General features: G+C 52.6%; 1 protein-coding gene across 5 annotated transcripts in view; it reads right to left on the minus strand.

The window, feature by feature from the left end:
- The window catches only part of LOC124175115 (homeobox protein homothorax), a 285,128-nt gene that overhangs the window by 136,878 nt on the left and 128,070 nt on the right, over positions 1-20,180 (minus strand). For all 5 annotated transcript variants that reach the window (XM_046555027.1, XM_046555025.1, XM_046555024.1 and 2 more), the window contains one exon: positions 7,168-7,176. In XM_046555027.1, the coding sequence (XP_046410983.1) occupies positions 7,168-7,176 (9 nt within the window). The remainder of the gene's footprint in view (positions 1-7,167; positions 7,177-20,180) is intronic.

Genomic DNA, 20,180 nt, shown 5'->3' on the forward strand with positions numbered 1-20,180 from the left:
TCGCCCGATCCGATGCACCTGACCTCTTTTACGTAACCCTTTGTCGTACGTACAGGATCTTTACTTTCCATTCGATCGAATCGGATACCGGTCACGGCGAGTCGGCTAGTTCGACGATTCACGAGCGGAGTGAAAAAAAGCGCCGTTTAATAATTCCGTGGCAGTTCGGAACACTCGGCGGTCTGGGTTCACGGTGAATATTATCGTTATTCTTATTCTTCATCTGAAACCGCGAGAAGGCATCGTCCCGAGTTATCGCTCGGCAAGATATGCTAATAAGTAAGCAACTATTAGCTACCATAGTTACATGCCCAGCGGGTAAGCGGCCAGTCCGACGCATTTATGTAAGCAGCGGTCAGCGGGTGTTCTGTTCATTTTATACTTATGTCCTTACTCTCGCCGCTTGTACGAGGCGTACCTGTACCGCTTATAACGTATCAGAGGTAGGTAGGTACGTGTGGAACGATGCAGCACGGTAACCGGTAAAAATCGACAATATAACATCTTCCCAGAGGAGATTAGGTAAGTTTTGAGGCATTAAGTAGCTGCTCACCTTTCGCGTGCGTCCGTACTCGATTATTTGGAAGGTTCACCATTGTCGGAAGACAAGGTTGCAGATACAACCAAGTAGCCGACGCGCTTGCGTTGGCCGACCCCGTTCAACGCTTACCGCAAAAATGGAACAAGATTCGATATGAGGGAAGGGTGAAAAAGAGGCGAAAATTTACCGAACGAAATAACGAGGCGCGTTGATGTGGCGTTTTACTCTCTTCCAGAAGGTAGGAAACAGATGGCCGGACACCCTATCGGGTCGCCGGCTGAATACGGTCCGGTGGAAAGGGACAAGGCAAGATTGCGGTCTTGAGATCCGTGAACGATACATTCTGCAGGTAATTCGTACGGTGTGAGAGTGTAAACGGTTTGGTCGAGCGTGTCTACCGATACCGGTAGGCCTTGAGTGGCATTGTGCGAACCAATCTTCAAGCCCTCCTCCTCCGGCGATTAACCATTCCAACGTGACCTCTCCTCCTTAATTCCATAATCCATACCTTGACGCCTCCTCCTTCACCACCGGATAGCCAGTTGGACTTTTTCCAGTTGCGGAAGTAACTGAACCTGAATTGTGAACGAACGGACGACTCGCGGCACACGGTTTATCCCCGTGAAAGATCTGTCGGTGTGTAATAAAGAGCTCCTCGCGAGAGAGTTGCTAGTGCCTCGTCACGGCCTGCTGTGCAGGGGCTCACGACTCTCTGTGTTTCGGTTTTTATCTGCTGTTTATACTCGCCTGTACATGGTTTCGCTTCTAATTTACTCGATCTCGACAGTTGTATTCTTCATATTTCAATTGAGCCACATGGGAAAAGAGTAATGATGAGAAATAGATGGAAGAATGAGGAGAAGAGGCTTCATCGCTATCAGGACTGACGCAAATGGCGTGAGCGTTTTCAGCTCCAGACGCGATTTTACCGCGACAAATTGATTCTAGCATTTTTCCAAACCAAACACGATTTAATTTTTTTTTTTTTTTATTATTATCAGCAGCTGAGAAACAGTGAAGAAATTTTTCGTTTTTCGGCTGTTCGTAGCAACTTCAAACTGCGGGCAATTGTTTTCTCCTGCGAATTTTCGTTGACTCGAGGTCTCTGGCGAAAATACTGATACCCGCAAACAAGTTAGATAATCAAGAAACGCTTTGTCTAAGGCTACGGGCACTCGGCTTTCTCATCCAATCTCTTTCCCCTGCATTTTATCTCACGCCAAGACCAGCCGGCTGACCGCGTGGAACAATGTTATCTGTAAGCGGCTTGCCCCCGCATTCGCTTTGCAGGAAATTTATTCAACGCCGAAGCGGTTGCGTCTCCATCGCTGCAGAGCGAGCCGACGACGTGAGTGCGGAGTGCAGTTTGATCGGGATCGTTCGAGGAAATGGAGCAGCCTAGACGAAAGTTGACCCCCGAGCAAATAATCATATTCGCCACTTTGCCGGCGGTCGGAGGCTCAGCCCGGGTTTCATTTAAATTCATGAGAAGCCGGAGAAGTCGGAGTCACGTCAACCGGACGGTGCGGACTCGCGGTGCTGCCATGGCTTGCTGCGGCGTGCGGCAAGCCGGGATCCGGGATCCAGGACTCGGCTATGCCGCGCGTGTATCGTCCGTGGGCTACCCGTTCCCATCCGGAGCCGGGAACGAACGGTTTAGAATTCACGCTACGCCGCGGTCCGAGGCCGGGCACCGGTACCCCACGCCCACCCGCGGTCACCAGGACGTTTTAGTCGGCCGTGCTCGGCATCACCGAGTCGTCGGGTCCTCCGGGGATGAAAGCGACTCCTACAGCGGTGTTGCCTTTTCCTTCCTTTTCTCGGAATTCGAAATTTGGGAAATTTGGGAGAGAGAGAGGTAGAGAGGAGACTCCGCTGCCGGTGAAATGATCCGAGCATCCCCGCGTCCCGTCCCTTTGATCGCGCGGGGAACGAAAGGCCCTTGGGATGACGGTGCAACGTTATATTGATTTAATATCTCTCTCAGGACGACGGCGACGGGTCCGCGGTCATACATAAGGGATGCGGCGACGCCGCGGTCATTTCGTATTCGGCACTGACCACTCGGTACTTTTGCGTCCGAGGGATCAGCCGGGCGCAGCTAGCGACGCGTCGGTGCTGATACTTTGGATCAAGATCTCCGGAGAGGAAGAGGAGGAAAAAATTGAAAGGAGGAGGAGCGGCTCCACACGCGCCGCTCCGTCGGGAGGGCGGCACTTCCTGTTGTTCGGGCCGCGCTGCCGCAGCTTGTAACCCGATAACTCTGCGGGTGCGGGATTACAAAGGGGCCGAATCAAAATCCGTTTCATTTTATGAACTATCAAAGTGAACGTTCGGTGTATAACCTTACACACCGGCCCGCTTCGAGCCCTGCATTGGAATCCGAGCGTGCCCCCGAACATTAACTGCGCGGCTGTTGCGCACCTGTGCTAAACCGCCGCGCGGCGTGTGTGCGGCGACGGCATAACAAAAATCAATTGATTCAATGCAGAACCGGTAAGAGGCCGAAGGAAACGAGAAAAGACTTGAACCACGGGGGAGAGAGGGCGAGTGGAAGAGAAGGCGTACGGTTCACCTATCGATAAATCACGTGATTAAACTAAACGAGCCGCGCGCACTTTTATGCGTATACAGCGCGGTGTCGGGAGCTGATGTTGATATTTTGGCGAAGAGAAGACTCGTGGGGAAAAAACTTTGACGCGAATTATTCATGCCGCGGCGTTAACCATCGTTTTGTCGAGGTTTGGCAGTGGTTCACAAAAAATCGTTCAAGTTTGATTAGATTTGAAAACAGCTCGAAAGACATCGTCCTGCAACGGTATCGCGGAGAGTGTAATCGTCGGATGGAGCGGGTAACTCGATTGGACAATCGCACCTCTTGGTGGCCGGGGTAAAAGGTCCCCGCGGATGAGGTCGAAAGGACCGATGCGCGGTTGGTGAACAAATAGATTACGTGCCAACCGCGTTGCCGAGGGTAGTAGCTTCTTTCCACCCTCCGCCCTCCTCCCACATGCCACTCACGTATTCATTCGAGTTTCCCTTCGAGGAGGAGGAGGAGGAGGAGAAGGATGAGAAGGCGGTGGGAAGCGGGCCGAGGAGAACCGAGCGCCCAAAAATTGCAACACGTTAGCCCCAAATCCACTAACCATTCCATTATTAAATCTACGTCTGTATTACGGAACGAGTGAGGAGAGCGCGAGCGAACACGGAACGAGGGATCGGAGCTCCATTAAAATTCCACGCTCGTGGGACCCATCAGAACTCTACGCCGCATCTCCGCCGTAATTCCTATACACGCGTATGCGACTCACACACGGCTGGCCTGCACTCACGGAAAGGTTAGGAGCACGTACACCACTTGACGTCGATCGTCCTTCTCTCTTTCTCACGCTTTCGTTCATGCGTCTAGGATTATTCTACAGCTGGTCACGGGGTCGAAGGATGTTCAACGCCGCCACGAGGAAGGAGTAGAAAAAGAATAGGAAGAAGCCCGCGGAGACACACACGCGATATTTTTCTCCAGGCCAGAAAGCTGACAGCCGATAATCCCCAGCGCCGTTACAGAGGCCATCGTCGCAACGTTATGCTGTTCCTCAAAATACGAGGCGTCGGGACGGAAAATACATAATTGCGTAAGCGATTCGATGACCGTTTCTTTTTCGTAAGGGACAATCGTGAACTTTTCAGCAGTGCGGTACATCGAGACGTACTGGAACGATCTGTCCGAGGTAAAAACCGGACGGAATGGAGGCGGCGTGCAGGGTGACTAAGTCGTTCCTAATACGCGATCATTGAAGTTGGTTCTTACGACTTCGGTGACCGTAAAAAGTCATTGCTCTGATCTCACCGCGCGAGAGGGATTTGGGCTTGTTTATATGCTTATTATGTCAGCCGAGGCTAATTGGGCGTATTTGGGATAAGGCGGGATCGACGAGGACTCGGATTCTGGCACGTACCCGAGCGAGGGGACGTCGACCGGGATTGCCTGCAGGTTCTTCAGATGGATCGGCGACATTCTGACCATATCGACGTACGAGCACCGCGATATCCGTACCCTGTTCCAGACTCGGACCGTCGCAAGAAGCGGCGCATAACTTTCAGCCAACCACCGCCGGCTGTCATCCGTCTTTTCGGAACTATCGCCCCATCGCGAACTTACCTCGACATCCCGAAAGATCCATTGCTTCATTCGGCCCCCGTATGCCGGTCTAATTGCACCGCAAAACCGCGAACGTCTTTCGAACACGAGGACCATTCGAGCTGGTACCCATATCTCGACTCCGTGCCTTCGTTTCCGAGACCGTCCGTTGAACTCCGATGATATTCCGCGACTCTATTGCAGGAGCTTTTACGAGCTAGGCGGAAATATTCACGCGGCTATCTATCGTCGAGGACACGCGCCCAACGGCATCCAGATTTCTGGCAAAGCTTCACCACCGACTGGCTGCAGACCTCGTAACTAGAAGCTGCGGGTGGAATGCAAAAGAGACAGACGTCGGTACTGCACGCCGCGTGTCCAACTGACCGCTAAATTATTCCCTCTAGCCGCACGGCATGCGTTACGCGGCACGGAAATAGCCCGGAGTCCGATTACGACCGGGGCCAGAGATTAGGATCTTTACAAATTTCCGCAGGACGTTTGTGTCCGGGAAATTGGACTGCGGCGAGGATTGAACGCCGCTCGGTTCTCATCAGCCCGAGAAATAACGAGTCGTAAAAGACGCGAGCGTTGCTTTACTGCTCCAGGATTGAGACCGCCATGAACGGGATCAACGAACGAACCGAGGCGTGGGTCAGGTGGGACCAGAAATTTGCCGAATCGAAACTTACCGAACGTTATAGCCACGGTGTTTGCGAGCACTACGACGAGCGGTAATTTCGACGAGATTGAAAGCTGCAAAGCTGCAAAGCTGGGAAAGAGCAAAAGTTGGCGCAGGGTGCAGCCGAGCCGTTCAGCCGTGAACGAAACGCGGGCAAGAACTGAGACGCGCGTATTTCCATAACAATTACCGCTGCAAAAGGTAGGTACTGTGGAATCGCGGTTGGCGTAGGGACCACTCGTCGAAACGATTAACGATAATTGACGCGAGGGGCGATCCGGTGACGCGTGAAGGATACGCCAGCAGCATCGTGGAACGAAAAAGGAGACACTAGTCACCGTGCGAAGTACACACGCAAGGTGACCGACTAATTAGATGCGGAAGGGAGAGCAAAGGCGAGAGGCAAATCATCTTCGGGTTCGTTAGCCAGTGTGCAGGAACCCGCAATCTCGTTATGGCCTAACCATCGACAATTTCCCAATGCATACATATTTATGGGGGCAAATCGGGAAGCCGGCTAGCGAAGCGAGGTCACCTCGGATTTTCTCATTTATATATTAATTACGTTCGCGGTGTGCTCGGTTAATGATTGCCTCGCTTAGACGAGTGAGAAACATCGCTTATAGCTACGACGCTCTTGCCGAGCTTAGACCCGACGGTTCTTCGAACTTTCATTAGTGCCTAGAGTCTCGGACAAACGGCAGACAGACCGACAGACGGCGGGATGCTGGGATCGTTTAAGAGGTGCCTACAACGGCTCGAGCCTGCCTTCGCAGCTACGCGTATCTAGTCCTCAGCACGCGATGAAAGACTCGTAAAAGGCATGCGAAAATCCGCGGAGGGCGTCACCGAGTCTTCTTCTTCTACTCTGCATCATGCAAAAACCACCGGAGATCCACACGGTCCGTTTCGGTAGTTAACTCTGTGAATTCCTCGCCCTCTTTCTTCTAGTAATTTTTATGAGGAACTCACTTTTACCGAGGCGATCGGCAACTAACTAACTTTTCCACGGACATCTGACTGACATGTGGCTCGAAGCGAACGCTCGCCATGTGGCGTCAGGACGACTCGGGCACGGGTAATTATTTGCAGGACGTATCCTGCGTACATTTTCACATTCACGTTCGAGTCTTGATATTTCACGATTCTACGAGCCGCTATCGGTTTCGTTACGCGATCGGTGAATAAAGGTTTTTCCGCGTCTGCCGCGGACGCAATTAACCTAATTAATCTAATTAGGTCGACCCGGGCAGCGTCGCATCGTCGCCGTCTCGGTCTCGTTTCTCGCGCCTCAATCCCGGCTGGATCGGCTCTCGGGAAGAAAGGGAGAAGATAAGAAGTGCGTATGGGATCGCAGCGCGCGTGACAGATCGGTAACTACGGCTGATTGTCCGAGGAGTTTGTACGCGCGCCAGAGTCCCCGGCAATCATCCTCATCAGCCGTCGAGTTTCCAACGAGGCGAATGATTAAATCATCGTCCGAGCTCGCGCACTTTTTCATACCGAAGCACCTAAGCGCTCTCATCGGCCCCGCAGCACGCAGAGTCGGCTACCTTTGTGGATGAAGATATACGTTACACCCGCCTCCTCTTAACTGCTCGACTCGACCGCGCTTCAAGAGAAATCCCTCGATTAAATTTTCGCAATTATTTCACCCGAGTACGGGTGAACCGCGTCGGTTAAACGAACACGGCAGATCGTTCAGCAACGGGAACAAGTAAAGGTCTACAACTTGGTGTGAGTCGTCGTCCTACCTTAGTTACGAGATCATGATCAAAGAGTAGTCCAAGCTCGATATTCACTTACCCATGGCGTCTGAAACAGAAATGAAGAAAATTCGTTAGAAATTATGACGTGGTGAGAACAAGTTCGTTACAATGATTTGATACAGTTTTCGGAACAAGTTCGAACAGCGCGTCGCAGGTTATCCAACGTGAGAATCGCCGTCACAGGCTGCTCCGCGAGAGTAAATCGAGAGTGTCTGGAAAAATGCAAGGAGCTGCAGGTACGAGTGGTTCATCACTCGCCACGCAGTTCATTCCACGCTAATTACTGATCCGTGGTTGCACCGTGGTTGCGGCGGTGCAACCACGGGCTAAGAAGCCCCGCTGTGCCGGGGCAAAAACGCCTATTGCACTTTCGCGAGTGGTTGGAGTACAACCTCAGCTCGGGCGGATAAACGTACCGTGAGCAATGGTGGTATGTAGAAGGGTCTCGTTCACGTGGATCTCTTTGGCCGACGGCGATCATCGCGGTAGAGAGAATTAGAAAATGTGTAATTTATTTGTTCAGTTTAGTCGGCGGATTGCGGCGGTCTTTCCACGTGCGTGCAGTACCAACAGCAACAGCAACAGCAGCATATGCGTGCGCTTTTTTGTTGTACGCAAGTGAAGAAACCGTCCGGCGGAACGTTCACTCATAACTTCTCGAGATAATCTCGACGTGGTCAACGACGCTAGACACATTCGCCTCGGTATCTCCATTTGTCTATCTTTTATATAGTTATTTATTTTTTCGCCAAGGCTCAACACGAGCAAGCGCTTCGCCGCTACGCTACGTACTATAATGCCTACGCAAACGGCGTAAAGCGGCCTTTGGCACTTGGGAATATCTCGGTTAGATCATCGCGAATGGACCCGACTTGCCTATGTGTACGCTATTGAACAGCGAGCGATCTCGTAACGCGTCAGCTTTCGCAAGATCTCGATCGTTCCTCGTTACCTGAGGGTACTACCGTCCCTCGGGACTAGGACTCGTCGTCCACTCAGCTCGTACGAAACGATGATATTACTCCCCAGCGCCAAACTCGACTGAGGTTCTTCCTCTCCTCGGGGTTGCAGATTCGACCGCTGCGTCTCGGCCCGAGGCGTCCGGATCGCGGTCCTTTTTGACGCCCTCGAAAAGACGGAGGGTTTTTTGGTGGTTCAGGTTATGGCACCGATTCAGCGGATTCCACACTTCGCGGGCATTGTCGCACTGTCCGAGCAGCGGCGACGAGATTAATTAGCAGCGATGTCTTACCCGAAAAAATCGCGGCAAGAAACCGGGCCGCGCCTCGAGTTGCTAACTAACCCACTCCATCCTCGCCGCCTCGTCTCGGCACGAATCCCTGGACCATCATCCGCCGTTCACCTTCCTCAGGGAGTCTGGACCATCGTCACCTCGGCCAGCGTTGCCCGATCGACATGGTCGTCAGTGAGCGGGGCAAGAACGTGCCACAAATTAAGCCCCCAGATCCGCGAAACCATCTGAAAAATTTTTACCGCTGCATGGCCGGATCCCTCGTTAGCGGTGCTCATTTAGAACCTTCGTTAAAATCGATTTCGCCTCGCTGATTTGCGGGCAAATTACAGTTCGCAGATTCGCTGTCGTCATCCTGAATTATCTCGCCTAATGCACGCCCGCCGAGTCCTGATCCTCGCCAAATTTTTCCACACAACAGGTGACAGTTTCTTCACGATGATCTCAGTCAACCGCAAAGATTTGAGATTCGCAGGTTGACGGACTGACCCGAACGGCTCAGCCTCGACTTTGCAAAAAGGGAACGATGTGGGTGGCGCGGTTTGGGAGGATGACGGAGAAGGTTTGGGGGGGAAGGGATAACCAGCGCGTAATTAATTCACCCTGGAAATATCGGGGCTGGTATGTAATCGCCTATGGACATTTGAGTGGAGATGCTCAGGATACGCGGCCCGCAGGCGTGGGTTCGGTCTAGGCGCGATAATCTCGCGCGAGTGACACGGTTCAATGAATTTCGAGTGACCAAAGCGACAAAGGAGAGTCGTTGTCGCCAGCCGTTGCCCGATTTAAGGTCGAGCACCTCTCGCTCCGTCCCTCTCGCTCCTTCTTCGCGAGCTACGTCATTCCGTGGGTTCGGTTTCGCACTGCGACTAACGACATCAAGTTTCCGCTGCGTTTGCCTCTCTCGGTTCCCCCTCCGCCGATCCTGGCAGCGGGTCAAAAATTTCGCATTCGATTTCAATCCGGGCATAGCGATATCATCGGCTCAGAAAACTCGTTCTCCGATTTGCATTCATTCTCTCCGTCGGCTCGACCTGGAGTTCTGTCCTGATTTCCTTCATTTTATACTCTAGACTCTTTTTCAACGCCGCCGGAATTAAGCTGGCGCTTGATTATCCTCGTTCTTCTGTGAATTCGGACGCGGTTACCGTGAATTGAATCGATCAGAAAACCGAGACCGTTTTTGCTCCTCCCAGGTCCCAAGACGTCGCTCCTATACGTCCGAGAACTTTAATTATAAATTAGTTGATTAACTCAATAATGTTTTTGCCCCGGACGACGACAGTGTCCTCGGCGCGACCCGCACACTCGGATCCGTTGCAGTGTACGCTCCCATCTGCCATGCTCTCAGCGCTTCGCCCGCGATCTTATACGCAAACAGGGGTTCTCCAATCCGGTGAGAAATCACCGCTGAGACTCGGTTGTTTGCCACGATTTTGATAGGTTCGCAACTCTGGCCTTCGTTTCAGAGCTGGTCTTGGCAAAATTGTATCTCGAATGTACTCGAAAGCTGCCGGTGAGTCAGAGCCTCGTTTTCTCCGGTTTCATCGGTGCTTTCTCTTCGACGCACCAAAAGTGTCGAAAAGCTGCGATAGCGTAACCGCAAGCCAGAGACGACAATGGACTTGGATCGCGAGTCAAGTTCGATTCGCGAAACGAAAATTGAGGAGGAACCAGGTTGAGCACCAGTCTCGGCATTCGTTCGAAATGCAGGCTGGTCTGTTCGAGGCATGAGAACACAATGGCTGGTACAGCGGCGCCGTCGGCATGCTTGGTATGCGGAATGCGTTTTATTTCATATTAAATAAAATATTCGGCAGAGAGCGAGCCGGAGAGAACATTTGGCAAGTGAGGAGAAAAGGCCCCTGCCCGGGGTCTGCCAAGCGCCTGCCATGCCCGCGTCTTCCTGCTGCCAAGAGAGGAATCTCCTTGGAACGAGCTAAAACTGCCCGTACCCGCGGAGAGAGATCGCGATCGCTCCGAGCGACAGAGGATTGTTACCGCGAATACCTCTCGCTGCTCGCAATCGGCTTCGACAAATTAACCCTCGCGGGCGGAGCGAGCGAGAAGGATGCAGAAAGGGTCCTAGAGACCCGAAAACTCCTCACGAAGCCGCAGAAGATGCAAAAGTAGCGGTGGTTCACCGCCCTCGACGATAATGAAACGACGAAAATAAAACGAGAGAGAAACTTGATTTCACGGCGGGAGAAAACGTAGGAGAATTTCAAGTTCTTCTCTGCTTCTTCTTCTTTTCTTTCTCCTCTCTTTCGACGCTGCACCTCGTTGATCCCGTCTCTCGATCTCTAACGGCCAGGCAAGTTCGGCGCTTTGAAAGAGATCCGGTATTCCCGATCGGGCGAAGGAGAGGGAGGCGAAACGCGGCCCCTGGACCCGTCACTTCATCGCGGCATGACCGGCGCGAGTCATCGGCGTGCATTTCCTCTTCGAGTTAGAAAATTTCAAGATCGAGCCTGAAGACCCGTAGCCGCATGCACGACGTCCAGATCGTGCGCCAGGCGTCTTCTTCGTCCGCTCCGATAATTCACCGGGCAGTGAATCCGAACCGGGATAAACCTCGCGTCTTTGCAGCAGTCTCTCCGTACGCGGGAAAAGATCCCGAGGTCTCCGCGGGTCAGAAGCTGTCCTCGAGAGGAACAGCGGGGAATGGACGGAGTGCGGCACCGGGCATTCCGAGCGATCGTCGACTGCCGTGCGCGCTCTTGCCTTCTCGGATTGCGGGGAATAAGAAAAAGGAGGAGAGAAGTGGAAGGTGAAAAAGGTTGGAGCGTTCGAAAAAGCAAAAAAATCAAATCAGGAGCAAAAAGAGAAAACGCGCCGCAGCGTTGACCCGCGTCCTTCTCTCGCTCTCCGACTGTTTTTCCCTCGTCTTTCTTCCCCCTCTTCGTTGCAAATCAGTTCACCTCTTTTTGCTACCAACAATACCGACGATACTTGCAAAATCTCAATTACCGAGGACCAGAACGTAGTGCCAAGAATCCGTGAGCAGGATCGACCCAAGGACGAAGGAAAACCTTGGTGGCTGGTATTGTTTCAACGAAATTCGAGTCATCGTCTCGATTTGCATCGGCACTGACCTTGCGGGAAAGTTCATGGAACCCTGTGGCCGAGCGTTCGAAGGGTTATACAATGGGGTTCAGGGAACGAAGCGTAATGAAACTCGCGAGAGTTGCAAGAAAAATTCTTATACCGTATCTCGCGTGAAACATTCTTTAGGACGCCCACCAGGTCATTCGGTTTGATGGTGGCCGTACCCATTACATGAGTTTTGATTGCAGGCCGTTACGAGGGAACCGCAACTCCGTGCTTCTTTTTCGTCGCTGCATCGGTAACTTTGAATAAATTTTATTCGCCATTCAGTATCCACGCACAAATATCTCTCGACGTTCCAAACCCAGACATTTCGTGGCTGCAAATCGGTACGGAACGAGGCAGGATCGACACGGTAAAATTTTCGGATCTATTTATTCCGTGGGAAAAAAGACAGCCGTATCATCGGGGGATATAAATATCGCTGTGCTCTTTGACCGCGTCCTTAATTCTAACGAAAGAAAGACCACGGTAGATAAAAAGCAGTTTTTGTCTCCACCTGGGTAAAATTCTCACGCCGATGACTCGAGGCTCATACCCTATACATTCACAGCCGTAGAACGGCGCAAATCTCCGGCTACGTGGCGAGAAAATAACCGCAATATTTCGGTGGTCAGTTTGAGTCGAACTGCCGGTCGTCTCTCGAAGAAGCCTCGGCGTCGCGGAGATGTCCGTCCGATAATCCGGGCGCAGTCCGGTTGGGTCGATCCGGTCCGGTCCGCCGAGTCTGCACCGACAGGATGCCAGAAGCGGGACTCTCGGCGGGACGCGGCGGGGAAACCAGGTTATCATTAAGTGAAATGCCGTGTCCGCTATCGGGCCGCCTCACACTAGCTGCTCAGCCCGGGCCTCGACCCACGCGCGGGCCTCCGGACCCGAGGAATTAATAAGACGGAGACTATCTAACGCAATTAGGCCTCGGGACCGCGGCCCTCGTCTCTTAGCGGCGAGATACCCTCCTCCAGGAATGGCCGGGAATAGTCGCGATCGCGCAAATGACAAAGCGATGTTACCGTAATGTAATTTGTTGATAGACCAGCCCCTATCTCAGATCGGCTAATAACCCGAAATAGATCACCCTGACGCTCGCCGTCTCATCCCTTATCAGCGTAATGCAGCCTACTCCGTTCCTCGAGTGGAAGCTGCGACTGGGTGAACAAGTCGATGCTAAAAGAGCGCACGAAGACGGGATAGACGCTGTTCACGAATCGCTCAGATTTCCGAGTCGAAAGCTTTGCTCTATTCCCTCGGGACCAAACTACAAACTCTCGGATAATTTTATATTTTTCTCCGATGCTCTGGGACCTTTCGTGATTTTTGATATTCGTTACGTTGGTTGTTGCAAAAACACGTATTTGTCGAAGAGGCCGAAAACATGAGACTGCGAGGACACAGGTTCATAATCACAAAGCGTTCGGAAGAGGACTCATTAGTGGGGCCCAAACGCGTACTCTGACTGCAGTAGAGTCGCTCTCCGAGGTGAAGACACTCGTAGCGTTTAACTTACTCTTGCAAATAAGAGGAAACATACTCGACAGGGTGTGTAGTTAGGCAGGCGATGGAGAGAATATCGGTTGATCGGCGGTGCTCGAGGTATATGATACCGGGCCGAGGTGTTGCTCCTCGTAAACATTGAGGCATTAACATAACGAGTGACATTTGCCAGTTAGTGGTCGGGCACGCGGGTCCTCCCCGTGCACCGAGAACCGAAAGCAGGTATGGGTGATACAGGGACGGACGGTATCCGCCGAGGATCGGACACGCGTACATGTGTGGAACATCGAATATGTGTTCTCGATGGCAGCAACGAGAGGTAATGAGGAAGATTAAATTGGCAGCGTAACTCCTCGGCAGAGTCCTGCAGCCTCATTGACCGAGTCAATGCCGATGCCGATGCGGCGCCGGGTTCCGCGTGTCTCGCGGTCACGCGGCAGACATCCGTGCTTCTTGCCAACACCACCTGTCGCTCGGACTACCTGTTTATACCGCGTATCGCTCTCGTAACGTTTACTATGCCAACCCGGGCAGTCGTATTTCTTGCCGGTAGAAATTTAGAGCTCTATAAAACGAGAACCGGAGCATTGTGCTCCCTTTTTATCTCTCGCACACTTTTGATCCTCGCTCCTGACGATCGGTAGAAAAAAAAATAAATAAATAAATAAAAAAGTAATCGACTCCCGACACAGACACCCCCGCGGGACAGAATCGCACGCGCGAATTCACCGAGGCAGAGCTTCTGCGGACCGTACGAATAGCCGAGGTGGAAGAGGATCGCGGGCGACGAGGAGGACTCGCATGGTTGGCGGGTGTGGCGATATATAATTACAGTAATTAGCCAGCGAGTAATTAATTAGGATCGCACGTCGTCTGTTATTTCTGCTGCAGGCGCCGCGCAGCTCCTCCTGCAGCCCGCCACGCGATTCCCTCTTCCCACTCCTGCACTCCGCTACTCCAGGGTTACGTCTTGATCCCAATTAACGCCTGATTTTTTGCAGACGCATCGCGCGTCGCCTAACAGGGTCAAGTCCGGCAGTTAAATCAGTTGCACGAATGTGCGTGCAGTCGCCTGTCGTTTGGTGCCAACGGACTATGAATGGGCGTCATGAAACTCCGGATCCCGATGCGGCTGCACAAGTGATTTACGTCCCATGATGCGGAGGAAACCGAGAACGAGCGACGATCTTGCCGTGCGCGTCTTTCCACTGACGAGCTTCTTTTTCCATCGCCGATTCGGCTTTTCCACGAACATCCGCAAGTTTGTTCGCCCTTGCCATCGACCGACCCACCATCCCCGTCGGGTCACGCAGACCACATGCTCAAACATTCCGGCTCAACGCTAATAGCCACGAATTGATTAAGCTTTCGACCTGAAGCGCGAGTTACAAGGTGTGTCTACGTACACGTACGAATGTTGGATGCGCGCGAAAATAAAGGTACTCTTCTCGACCGTACCTGAATAAAATTTTTCAGTTTTTCTACCGTCGAGTAGTAATTATACACAGAGGCAGGTGGCTGCGGATTGTCCGGTTGATTTCCACGAACGGCATATGTGGGCCGACGAAGACTGCACCGAACGGAATCGATTTACCCGTCAAATAAACACTCTGCCTCGTTGTTAATTAAGCCGAGTTTTCGATCCAGATTCAATCAGTCTCTCGGTGTAAATGTTAATGCGAGAACGGCTCTCTGCCCACTCCACCGATATTGCGATGCCATTCAGTCCAGAAACGCGTACGTCGCCGTCCGTTCGGCCGGCAGAGGCGGGAATTGTCATCGGGGATTTCAAACTCGCATCAACTTTAACACGCTCACACCTCGGCGTCTCGTTGCACGTACGGATACGTATACGCGTACCTAATACTCGCGGCCGAACAGGATTGACTATCTTCATCTCTCGACGTACACCCGACGCAGCAGCTACACGCTTGTGAACGAGGCGATATAATACGCGCTCGTGAGTCAGGAAGTGGACAAGTTCGCCAACGCGTATACCGTGTTCGTTGATACCGGCTGATCTGGACGTTGAAACATGCCGCGGATGAGACGGACGGATAAGCCGCCTCCTGCAAGCGGGTGCAGCTTCGCGAACTGACGTCGAAGAAAACGGGTGCCACAGGTGTGAGAGGCGACGTGCGGAGGAGCCTTGAATAAATTCGGCGTCGCTGCGCCTTCGCCTAGGTATGCAAATGCGACTCGAGGACGGGGACGAAACAAAGTCGAGGTGGAGGGGGACTCGCCTACTCTTGGCGGAATGAAATTTTCCGCGACATTGGTTCCGAATGCGATTAAGCCGGGCGAGGAAGCCGGCGCGGCGGACGAACGATACTCCGTGACTTTCCGGAGATGTTCAGTCGCGCCCTTCGAGTTCTCCGGAGCCGCCGACCGCGGAGGAGTGGATAACCAAATCGAATCGCAACTTATACGTCGTGCAGACGTGATTCATCGCCGGGATCCCCGTTGCGATTCTCCACCCGTTCCCCGCGATTCAATTCGAACCTCGGATAATTCATATCTCAAGTACCTCAAATCGACCGTCGACGGGCTTGAATGTAACGGGCGTGAATATTTACAACTCTGCGGGGTCCGCGAAGGAGGAGGACTTTTTTCCCTCTTTCGAGAACGTCACTCGCTGTCAATTTAGATTCGTCGAGATGTCTGAGCGTCACCGGAACCCGCAACGTCTGTCACGCTGACGGACGGATCACGGATGCCTCGAGTATCCCGACTCGTTCTTCCGCGTAGAAACTTTCCTCCAAGAAGTAGACCACTGGTAGTAAAACTCGAATAATGAAAGAAACTGCGACCTTGAGCCGAAATTACTCTCGTCGTATAGTTGTTTCAAGGGGAATATTGCCGGTCCGCAATTAGCCGCGTGGTTAACGCGTCATCTGGACCCCAAAGGAAGATCACGCGAGCTCCGGATCCTGCGGGGTTCGCGTTGTTCATGACGACTGACCGTTACGCGTCGCTCGATCAGCCCTGCGCCGCTGGGGGAACGATAAATTTGGAGGATCGACGAAATGAAGAGAAGTGCATGCGATGATCCGAGCGGTTTAGCCGGGGTGTGCCGGGCCGGCCCACCTTTTAACACGAACACCCGTGGCTCGTATTGTGGCGGGCGAACCACTCCTGCACCCTCGCAGGCTGCACGCATCGGGCGTTATTAACGGGTGAGACCGAACCACCCGCTGCACTCGGTGCGCGCCGATTCTCTTCGACCGGTGACTTTTCTCGTGGCGGTGGAGAACGGAGATCGAGGCTACGGTGGAGCACGATTGGCGCGGGGGGATGATGGATCGCGAGGCGATCATCGAGCCTGGGGCCGGGGGAAGAGGCTAGCTTTCCGAAGCGAAGGTGTTGCTGCGCCACGCCCCAATTAGGGTCGTTTCCTGGGCTTCCCTGCAGGGCTGAGCGTATTTATGATGAGAATGTCCGCACCTGCGCTGACACTCAGTGCCGACCGCTAAGCCCGGCGACTCCCGCCCCTCGCCTCCCACGCCAGGGTGTTTTATGACGCGAAGATAGTCGTGGACCACGAAGACGACGACGGGGATCCTCTTCTATATCCGTATCGCCGGTGCACGCGGTGAAATACGATGACGTCTGTATTGCACTGCTCGGCGAACGATAATTCCAGACCACTTCGCACCCTGGTAAATCTCACTTAAGTTTCACGGAGTATGAATCCAGGCGTAATTACCGCGTTAACGCACAAATGGACGCCGTTCCGGACTCCGGTTTCCATTCCGGCGTACGCAGGACGCGAGGACGATTTTCTCTGGGCCAGGGCCAAGGTGCCTGCGGTCCCATGGCTTCTTCCCCGACTTCAGCCTGTTTGTTTGTTTGAATATATTTGTCCATCTCCGCGGTAGCTGGAGCACACGCCGGATCCTCGTTCGAGTCTATTGGCTCAGGGCCTTGGCACACAAGCCGCCCCCGCTGCAGCCTCGAAATGGGCCCGACGGGACTACGTGCTTATCGCGAGTCTAGTTTAACGGAATGTTTTACGTCCGGTCGCGGAAAAATACGGAGTTGAGTGACAGAGTCTTTGCTCTGGACAAAGAGAACGAGGGGGAATCCGGGGAGTCGGGTTCCTCGAGTGGCTGCAGCGCGATCCGAGGCGACTAATTATTCCTCTCGAGTGCAACGGTCAACCCCATTACCCGTGAGAGAAACGGGCGCGAAACGGCGGGGGGCCTGTGTTTGCGGTTCGCGCCATCAGCCGCCTCCTTCCAGACAACAACGCGACGACCGGCGCCCGCTATCCACTGAGCACACACGCGTCTTTCTCACCCACCCCCGGAGCGAGGATGCAGACGTACGCGTCGCGGCGCCCCGACGAAGTTGGTGTAAACGCGAAACCAGGACGGAACGAGGACTCGAAACGGAAACAGGCGTTGCGTCGCGTTCCGTCCGTCCCGCGGCTTGGTTAGCCGGTCAAATATTTGCTCCGGCACCAACGTCAACCGCTATCTCGAATACACCCGACCCGCGGCACCTAACAGGAGGCTAATTCACCGGGCTACGTTTTATTAATGAATGCCCTCTTTCACGCCCTCGAGGGTTGGTCGAGACAATAAACCTTGCTCAAGACGCGTAAGGTTCACGTAAGGGCCGAAGCAGGATGCGATAAAATAATCTCTGTTTCAATATGCCGAGGTCCCGTCGCACTGTGACGCTGGATACCCGAAAACACACTGCGGTCGACGACTCGAACCCCTGTTGGAACGGCGATTTCTGACTCCGAGATCTGTACTCTATCCTGACAAGCGGTATACCTGGTGGTACGATTGCTTCGATTGAATCATAACAGGGATGCGTCTACTCGCGGTGTGGTTAGGGTGAAATCTCAGGATTAGGCATAGAAGACTAGAGTGTTTGAGGGTTCAATCGTTTATGCAGAGAAAAAATATACATTTTCTTAATTTCATTTCCCCTTTGCCGAGACGTGTTTTTTCGTGCAATTAATCACTTTGATTGCAATTAAAATCATACCATTGATAATTATGATTGGTACGATTAACCTGTGACAAGACGATCACCGTACAGAGGTGATTTTGATTAGCTTAATTAGAAAAAATAACTAGCACGGATCGTCCTCACGCTGATGTATGGGATTTTTTTTCAATCAGTTCTGATTCGGGAAATTGAATAAAAAAATATATTGAATTCGCAACGAACTGAATGCAATTTCTAACTCACCGTTTTCAGACACAACCGATAAACTTGCGTACAACGATTCAGCAGCGAAACAAACAAAAAAAAAAAAAAAAGGTGGATAAAAGGCACGAACGTTTGCGGTGAGTCAACGCAAATGGATGTAACACCCCGAGCGCGATATGAAAGATGAAAAAGCGACCGCAGCGTTGCCTTACTTAGCAGTTACTTACCGCGGCGCTTATTGTTAGCTAGCCGACTTACTTAGCGTCAGATCGATCTTAAGCCAGCCAGGCCGCACGATGCGAGCGAAGGTATTACGCCGATACAGTCGGTGGTCTTTACGGGGTGGAAAGGCACGGCAAGGCGGTTGTCGCTCTATGCGTGGCGTACGGATATGCAGGCGGCGGGCACATACATCAGGCTCTGCGGCTAATCTGATTCCCCTAACAATGTGCACGCGTTGGAATCTTCTTAGATTCTATCCGAGAGCGGCGAGCTCCCCGTACGAGCTTTGGCCGCGAGTGATTTCAGTCCCAGCCGAGAGTTTCAGCCCCCGCGCCGCGAGGGGTATAGATTTTGGATTTGGGGTAGGCGGAAGCGGAAGCCGGCGCGGAACGGGAGTGGGAAGCCAATCTGAACCCAGACCCGGGTAATCTCTCGCTAATAACCGCGATTTATCGCTTTCAGGTTTTCGTAAGGTGGGGGAGGGGGAAGGGACTCGCAGCAGTGGGCAATCGTTCCGCGGATAAGAGAGATTTTTATTGGCCGGTTTTATTCGCCGGACGAACCGAACGCCGGTCTTCGAGACTCGATCGCTCGAGCTGCGAGACCCGCGCACAGCCCACGAGCTAATCTTGAGAGGAGATCTTCGACCGAGTGCCTCCTATTCGGCTTACATAATAACAAAATAATTATCGGTCGACGAGATATTCGAGATAATAGTCAAGCAAACAACGCTGACAGTCCGATCGTAGATATATTTTTATCGATAATAGACGCGCCCGCAGCTCGCTCTGGCAACGAGTTAATAACTAACCTCGGCAATTAATCAATAATTATTATTGCAGCCGAGTCGTATTGTGAAAGTTCGGTGTATTATATGCGCCGATACGCGCAACGATTTATATCGGTCCATCGTGCCGGCGTGACGTGAAAAAAAAAAGGTCCACACTGGCTGTAACGATTCCCAAAACGGGGCCACGATTCGATCGAACTTTTGAAAAATAACACAACCTTCTCGTCCCGAATGACATTCAAACACGTTCTATGGTTTCATAATCACGCCAGTCGTAAGAACAAAATAAAAAAAAAAATAGAAATAAGTATGCGGATTATTCGAGCAAGATTCGAGACCGTTAAACCCAGAAAGCAAAACACCGCGGGTTGTGTGATTTCGTTGCCGAAACGGTATCTCCCTCCATTTATATACCATTGTGCAACTGCGCGCGCAGCGGATGCACGGCGTATATTGAAGTTTAATTAGGGTCGAAGGAGTGGTTGGCGGGACCGAGTGAGACGTCAAGCCGTACGGTACCTACGTCTGAATGGCAGAATCCAACGGAGTTCCCGAGTGTAACCGAGTGTCGGACACTCGCTAAACGACGCATACCTGCGGGCCGAGTTCAAGTGTGAGTCGCTGCCGGCCTGCGGGGGGAATCGTATTTACAATTCAATGCGTCGGAGGTAGGTTCGATACACGAGCACGTCGAGCATCGACGGGAAGAATGCTCGTGGGCAAGTCGGCGAGGATCCCGACTGCCTCGCCGCAGCCTCTCCGTAGCCTCGAGATATTTGTGAAATAGAACCCGTTTCACGAATCCGGTGAAAAGCCGAGCCTGCCGCACCGTCCGGGCGAAGTGGTGAACGACAAGGGAAAGGAAGCCATCGCGTCGCAAAGAATGACCCGTGGGAATACTCGCGATTGGACAACTAGAGATAGATGGTTCGGCTCAAAATACGCAATTCCCGCGACAAGAAGCGACGGAGTTTGACGCGTCGAGCGTACGTACGCATGGCCGTGTTTGCATGGT

Source organism: Neodiprion fabricii, chromosome 2 (genome assembly GCF_021155785.1).
Source record: "Neodiprion fabricii isolate iyNeoFabr1 chromosome 2, iyNeoFabr1.1, whole genome shotgun sequence".
In the NCBI taxonomy this organism is placed as follows: domain Eukaryota; kingdom Metazoa; phylum Arthropoda; class Insecta; order Hymenoptera; family Diprionidae; genus Neodiprion; species Neodiprion fabricii.